This window comes from Oncorhynchus gorbuscha, linkage group LG08 (genome assembly GCF_021184085.1).
Source record: "Oncorhynchus gorbuscha isolate QuinsamMale2020 ecotype Even-year linkage group LG08, OgorEven_v1.0, whole genome shotgun sequence".
Classification (NCBI taxonomy): domain Eukaryota; kingdom Metazoa; phylum Chordata; class Actinopteri; order Salmoniformes; family Salmonidae; genus Oncorhynchus; species Oncorhynchus gorbuscha.
The window spans coordinates 70,277,307-70,284,366 of record NC_060180.1 but is presented as its reverse complement, the minus strand read 5'-3'; the positions used below and the strand labels follow the sequence as shown (position 1 = coordinate 70,284,366).

General features: G+C 45.4%; 1 protein-coding gene across 4 annotated transcripts in view; it reads right to left on the bottom strand.

The window, feature by feature from the left end:
• Nucleotides 1-1,343: 1,343 nt before the first annotated feature.
• LOC124042136 (abl interactor 1-like) overlaps nucleotides 1,344-7,060 on the bottom strand; it is a 46,806-nt gene continuing 41,089 nt past the window's right edge. For 2 of the 4 annotated variants that reach the window (XM_046360503.1, XM_046360504.1), the window contains 3 exons: nucleotides 5,500-5,589; nucleotides 2,011-2,199; nucleotides 1,344-1,666 (listed from right to left, as the gene is read on the bottom strand). In XM_046360503.1, coding sequence (XP_046216459.1) covers nucleotides 1,491-1,666; nucleotides 2,011-2,199; nucleotides 5,500-5,589 — 455 coding nt within the window. In that variant the 3' untranslated portion in view covers nucleotides 1,344-1,490. The remainder of the gene's footprint in view (nucleotides 1,667-2,010; nucleotides 2,200-5,499; nucleotides 5,590-7,060) is intronic. The other 2 variants (XM_046360505.1, XM_046360506.1) reach the window with 1 other exon arrangement.

The following is a 7,060-nucleotide window of genomic DNA, read 5'->3' as shown; positions in this document are numbered from 1 at the left end:
CCGAGCCCAGGGTAGAAAATAAAATATTACCCGAAACACAACGACAAAATATGATTGAGTTAAACCATCTGTATCTGGCACAACTTGGCTTGCTGCTGACCAATCAAAAGACGCCGATGAAGAAAAAAAACTCACAAGTAAAACACACTACTGGCAAACCAACTGTCAGCTTCACACATTACAGTATATACAAGTTATACAACAAAACCAAAACATCACCAGAAATAAGAAAAATCACTTCAGTTCTTTTTGACTTCTACACTCAGTATTCCCCTTTGATGTCCCCTATTCCTGGTCCCTATTCCCTGTCCCCTATTCCCTGGCCCCTATTCCTGGTCCCTATTCCCTGGTCCCTATTCCTGGTCCCTATTCCTGGTCCCTATTCCCTGTCCCCTATTCCTGGTCCCTATTCCCTGGCCCCTATTCCTGGTCCCTATTCCCTGGCCCCTATTCCTGGTCCCTATTCCCTGTCCCTATTCCTATTCCCTATTCCTGGTCCCTATTCCCTGGTCCCCTATTCCTGGTCCCTATTCCCTGGCCCCTATTCCTGGTCCCTATTCCTGGGTCCCTATTCCCTGTCCCCTATTCCTGGTCCCTATTCCTGGTCCCTATTCCCTGGTATTCCCTATTCCTGGTCCCTATTCCCTGGTCCCTATTCCCTGGCCTCTATTCCCTGTCCCCTATTCCCTGGCCTCTATTCCTGGTCCCTATTCCCTGTCCCCTATTCCTGGTCCCTATTCCTGGTCCCTATTCCTGGTCCCTATTCCCTGGCCCCTATTGCCTGGCCCCTATTCCTTGTCCCCTATTCCTGGTCCCTATTCCCTGGCCCCTATTCCTGGTCCCTATTCCCTGGCCTCTATTCCCTGTCCCCTATTCCCTGTCCCCTATTCCCTGGTCCCTATTCCCTGGCCCCTATTCCTGGTCCCTATTCCCTGGCCCCTATTCCCTGTCCCCTATTCCCTGGCCTCTATTCCCTGGCCCCTATTCCTGGTCCCTATTCCCTGGCCCCTATTCCTGGTCCCTATTCCCTGGCCCCTATTCCCTGGTCCCTACCCCCTGGCCCCTATTCCTGGTCCCTATTCCCTGTCCCCTATTCCTGGTCCCTATTCCTGGCCCCTATTCCTGGTCCCTATTCCCTAGCCCCTATTCCCTGGCCCCTTGGCCCAGCTCCCCACCCCTCCTTTTCAACATGTAGCATAGTAAATAGACTATTTTGCTTCTTAACATCTGCGATTTGGACAAAGACAAACATTTGTTCATGTCCTAATGCACTTATTTCTGTTTGATTTATTATTTCTTTCTATGTGTGTCTGTGAAAGTAAAATGTATATGTTGCTGTGTGGATAAGAGTTGCCCCCCCCCAAAAAAAAAGCCAACATCTTACTAAAACCTACCTTGTCGTTTCAAATACTAAACACAACACTTGATTCAAAATGGTTGTTTTTTTTGGTAACATCTTGGCATTTTTTTCTCATTCAAAATGGCCGCCCTTAGTCTGTGTAGTGCATGATGGATTCTACGTAGTTGCCGGGGAAGAGGCCGGTGACGCCGTTGCAGACGCCCTCGTACCAGCCATCATCGTTCTTCTTGATGATGTAGATGATGGAGCCCTCCATGAAGGACAGCTCGTCCTCCTTGTCCTTGGAGTAGTCATAAATGGCCACCACTGTAAAATACATTTGTTTCATTTATTCACTGTATTCTCTTATACATTAGCAATCTGACCACCGACAGAACAGAGAGAGAGGACAACTACTGGGAATAGGGTTGTACTAGGATAACTTAGAGACATTACAGTACAGACTCAGTACTAATATTATAGTCGGCCTAAACCCAAGATATACAATTTATGGGTGTATAGTGTGTACTGCACTAAATTGGCCGTCCAGATTTGGATACGTTTGACCGTCTGTGTCCACAGACATTTACTTTGTAAACAGCCCCTAAATCATGCTGAAACGGCGATCAGTGCCTGGTCTCTGTATCTTCGGTGGTACCAGTCAAACTCACCTTTCTCAGCGTAGGCCTTGGGGGCCCAGTGGGGGTCTCTGTCAGAGTAGGGGTCATTGTAGTGCACTACGGCCGCCTCCTCATCCCCCTGGTAGTCCACGGGCGGGGGCGGGGGAGGGGGCGAGGGCTCGTCAAACATGACCACGTCCTCGGGAGGGGGCGGTGGAGGGGGGACCGGGTCGTCTGTAACTGGACGAGGACGGGGAAGAAATGATGGACATTATGGAAGTGGAATTTAATCGACTGGTGTAGTAATTCTATTTTTTTCTGTGACATCAATAGGGTCGAGGGTTTCTCCTGACCATGTGACCTGACCAGGGAAAAACTCCTAAATATACAGTACCAGTCAAAGGTTTAGACACCTACTCATTCAAGGATTTTTCTTTATTTACAAAAAAAAAATCTACATTGTAGAATAATAGTGAAGACCAAAACTATGAAATAACACATTATGGAATCATGTAGTAACCAAAAAAGGGTTAAACGAATCAAAATATATTTTATATTTGAGATTCTTCAAAGTAGTCGCCCTTTGCCTTGATGACAGCTTTGCACAGTCTTGACATTTTCTCAACCAGCTTCACCTGGAATTCTTTTCCAACAGTCTTGACGGAATTCCCACATATGCTGAGCACTTGTTGGCTGCTTTTCCTTCACTCTGCGGTCGAACTCATCCCAAACCTTCTCAGTTGGTTTGAGGTCGGGTGACTGTGGAGGCCAGGTCATCTGATGCAGCACTCCATCACTCTCCTTCTCAGTCAAATAGCCCTTACACTGCCTGGTGGTGTGTTGGGTTATTGTCCTGTTGAAAAACAAATGATAGTCCCACTGAGCGCAAACCAGATGGGATGGCGTATCGCTGCAGAATGCTGGTTAAGTGTGCCTTGCATTCTAAATAAATCACTGACAGTGTCACCAGCAAAGCACACCCACACCTCCTCCTCCATGCTTCACGGTGGGAACCACACATGCGGACTTCATCCGTTCACCTACTCTGCGTCTCACAAAGACACAGCGGTTGGAACCAAAAATCTCAAATTTGGACTCATCAGACCAAAGGACAGATTTCCACCGGTTTAATGTCCATTGCTCGTGTTTCTTGGCCCAAGCAAGTCTCTTCTCATTATTGGTGTCCTTTAGTAGTGGTTTCATTGCAGCCATTCGACCATGATGGCCTAATTCGCACAGTCTCCTCTGAACAGTTGATGTTGAGATGTGTCTGTTACTTAAACTATGTGAAGCATTTATCTTGGCTGCAATCTGAGGCTGGTAACTCTTATGAACTTATCCTCTGCAGCAGAGGTAACTCTGGGTCCTCCTTTCCTGTGGCAGTCCTCATGAGAGCCAGTTTCATCATAGCACATGATGGTTTTTGGGACTGCATATGAAGAAACTTTCGGTACTGATGTCTTAAAGTAATGACGGACTGTTGATTCTCTTTGCATATTTGAGCTGTTCTTGCCATAATATGGACTTGGTCTTTTACCAGATAGGGCTATCTTCTGTTTACCACCCCTACCATGTTACAACACAACTGATTGGCTCAAATGCATTACGAAGGAAAGAAATTCCACAAATGAACTTTTAACAAGGCACACCTGTTAATTGCTGGTTGAGAGAATACCAAGCGTGTGCAAAGCTGTCAAGGCAAAAGGGTGGCTACTTTGCAGAATCACAAATATAAAATATATTTTGATTTGTTTAACACTTTTTTGGTTACTTACATGATTCAATAATGTGTTATTATTCTACAATGTAGAAAAATAGTAAAAATAAAGAAAAACCCTTGAATGAGTAGGTGTGTCCAAACTTTTGACAGGTACTGTATGTATGCCAATTCAAATCTACAGCATGGTTTTCCATGTTTAGGTTATATATATATATATATATATATACAGTATATTAAAGCAGGGTTTTTCAGGTTTAGGATATACTGCCTGTACCTACAGTATAATACATGAATACCATGCATACAACAAGTATAATTTCAATAACCAGTTGTCATGGAATTGATATGTCAGTCTTATGACAGGTTACCATCTACATGATGTATCGCCCACAGGCTGCTCATATAGTGTTATCAAAATGTCATGAGATCAGCTCTGCCACTCCAAACTGAACAAATGCCCCTACCAGTATGTTGCTCCTGAACATTATATAATCATGAATTCATATATTCTATTTTATGCATTATCCTGATCTACCAGACATGTGATTACCTGTACTGGCCAGCAGATGGCATGACAGAGCATTCTTCTTAACTGTATTTTATTTAACTAGGTAAGTCAGTTAACAATAAATTCTTAATTACAATGACAGCCTAGGAACAGTGGATTAACTGCTTTGTTCAGGGGCAGAACAACAGATTTTTACCTTGTCAGCTCATGGATTCGATCGAACAACCTTCCGGCTTTTTACCACTAAACTACCTGCCGCCCCGGAAGAGACCCAGTAGTTCAGAGACCTATATCTCCTGAAGGTCTAAAAGCTAAATAATGACCGGAAGGATGAAACTGGGATCTGAAAGCTGGAGAAACCACCAAGGTCACCTGAATAAGGACACTGGGAGGGTCACTGTGCCCCGGGTCTGAAATAACTTAAATGTAAATGTAAATGCAAAACCGTGCTTGACTTGGCTGAGACTATGCAGTTTTCCAAACCTTAGGTCAGGTGTGTTCAGTGAACAGAGATGGAACCATAGAACACTCTCCACTGTCTCTCAGTGACCATGGCAACAGACAAGACATGGAAGGGGTGTGTCTAAAGGCAGTAGGGATCGTGTGAAAAGGGCATGACAGACAAGACATGGAAGGGGTGTGTTTAAAGGCAGTAGGGAGCGTGTGAAAAAGGCATGACAGACAAGACATGGAAGGGGTGTGTCAAAAGGCAGTAGGGAGCATGTGAAAAAGGCGTGACAGACAAGACATGGAAGGGGTGTGTTTAAAGGCAGTAGGGAGCATGTGAAAAAGGCGTGACAGACAAGACATGAAAGGGGTGTGTTTAAAGGCAGTAGGGAGTGTGTGAAAAAGGCATGACAGACAAGACATGGAAGGGGTGTGTTTAAAGGCAGTAGGGAGCATGTGAAAAAGGCGTGACAGACAAGACATGAAAGGGGTGTGTTTAAAGGCAGTAGGGAGCATGTGAAAAAGGCGTGACAGACAAGACATGAAAGGGGTGTGTTTAAAGGCAGTAGGGAGTGTGTGAAAAAGGCATGACAGACAAGACATGGAAGGGGTGTGTTTAAAGGCAGTAGGGAGTGTGTGAAAAAGGCATGACAGACAAGACATGAAAGGGGTGTGTTTAAAGACAGTAGGGGGCATGTGAAAAAGGCAAGACAGACAAGACATAGAAGGGGTGTGTCTAAAGGCAGTAGGGGGCGTGTGAAAAAGGCATGACAGACAACATAAAAGGGGATTAATAGGTTCTGGTTTGATATGTAGGACTGAGGAAGTCGTTTTGATGTTACCCGTGTGTGTGTGAGAGACTTACTGGTCTCCTGAACTCTGGCCACAAAGCCGGTCAGAGGGATCTGAGGTGTCAGCTGGACCATAGGAGGAGGAGGAGGAGGAGCTACAGACACTGGAAGCAGCAACAAGGTCAGGCAGAAAGAGGGACAGACAGACCAGAGAGAGAGAGAGAGACAGACAGAAAGACCAGAGACAGACAGACCAGAGAGAGAGAGACAGACCAGAGAGAGAGACAGAGACAGAAAGACAGACCAGAGAGAGAGACAGACCAGAGAGAGAGAGACAGACAGGCAAGAGAGTGAGAGACAGACAGACAGACCAGAGAGTGAGAGACAGACAGACAGAAAGACAGGCCAGAGAGAGAGACAGACAGACAGACAGACAGACAGACCAGAGAGAGAGAGACAGACAGGCAAGAGAGTGAGAGACAGACAGACAGACCAGAGAGTGAGAGACAGACAGACAGAAAGACAGGCCAGAGAGAGAGACAGACAGACAGACCAGAGAATGAGAGACAGAAAGAGACCAGAGAGTGAGAGACAGACAGACCAGAGAGTGAGAGACAGACAGACAGAATGACAGGCCAGAGAGACAGACAGACAGACAGACAGACAGACAGACAGACAGACAGACAGGCCAGAGAGAGAGACAGACAGACAGACAGACCAGAGAATGAGAGACAGACAGACACCAGAGAGTGAGAGACAGACAGACAGAAAGAGAGGCCAGAGAGAGAGAGAGAGACAGACAGACAGATCAGAGAGTGAGAGACAGACAGACAGACAGACCAGAGAGAGAGACATAGAGAAAGACAGGCCAGAGACAAGAGACACACAGACAGAAAGACAGACCATGGAGAGAGAGAGAGACAGACAGACCAGAGAGCGAGAGAGACAGACAGACAGACCAGAGAGAGAGAGAGGGAGAGAGAGTGAGAGAGAGAGAGACAGAAAGACAGACCAGAGAGAGACAGACAGACCAGAGACAGAGACAGAAATAGGGTGGAGGGGAAGGTGTGAGGAACACAAGATAAATAAGCTTGTCAGAGATCAAAACAAAGCAGTAAGACACAGTGTGTGAGTAAATAGTGTTTTTGCTTCAGCTTTTTTCAATTAGCTACTATGACTTTATTATCAGAGTATCTTCCAAATGTATCTTTTATCTAGGATAGTGGCACGTTACAGATACAACAATAAAACGAGTGGCACTGAAACAAGACAATAAGAAAGATAGAAGCAGAATATAAATGCCTTGTGGGATGCTTGTTCTCCATAGACAGTAAAACATGCCCAGCGATGAGGTTATCACAACCACAAACTGGTTGAAATTATGTCATTATGACGTCTTTTCAACCAGTTTTTGCCACTAGGTATGTAGACAAACAACATGCAGCCCGGTAACATGATATCTCACAGTACTCTATCAGACACCGTGTTGTGTTTAGGTACCATTTCATGCATAGTTCCCAATATTACAGGAATGATTTGAAACAGTTTGCAGGCCACTAGGCACAGTATGGAAAACTGTTGAAATGACATCATTCTAACCAGAAACTGTTGAAATGACATCATTCTAACCAGAAA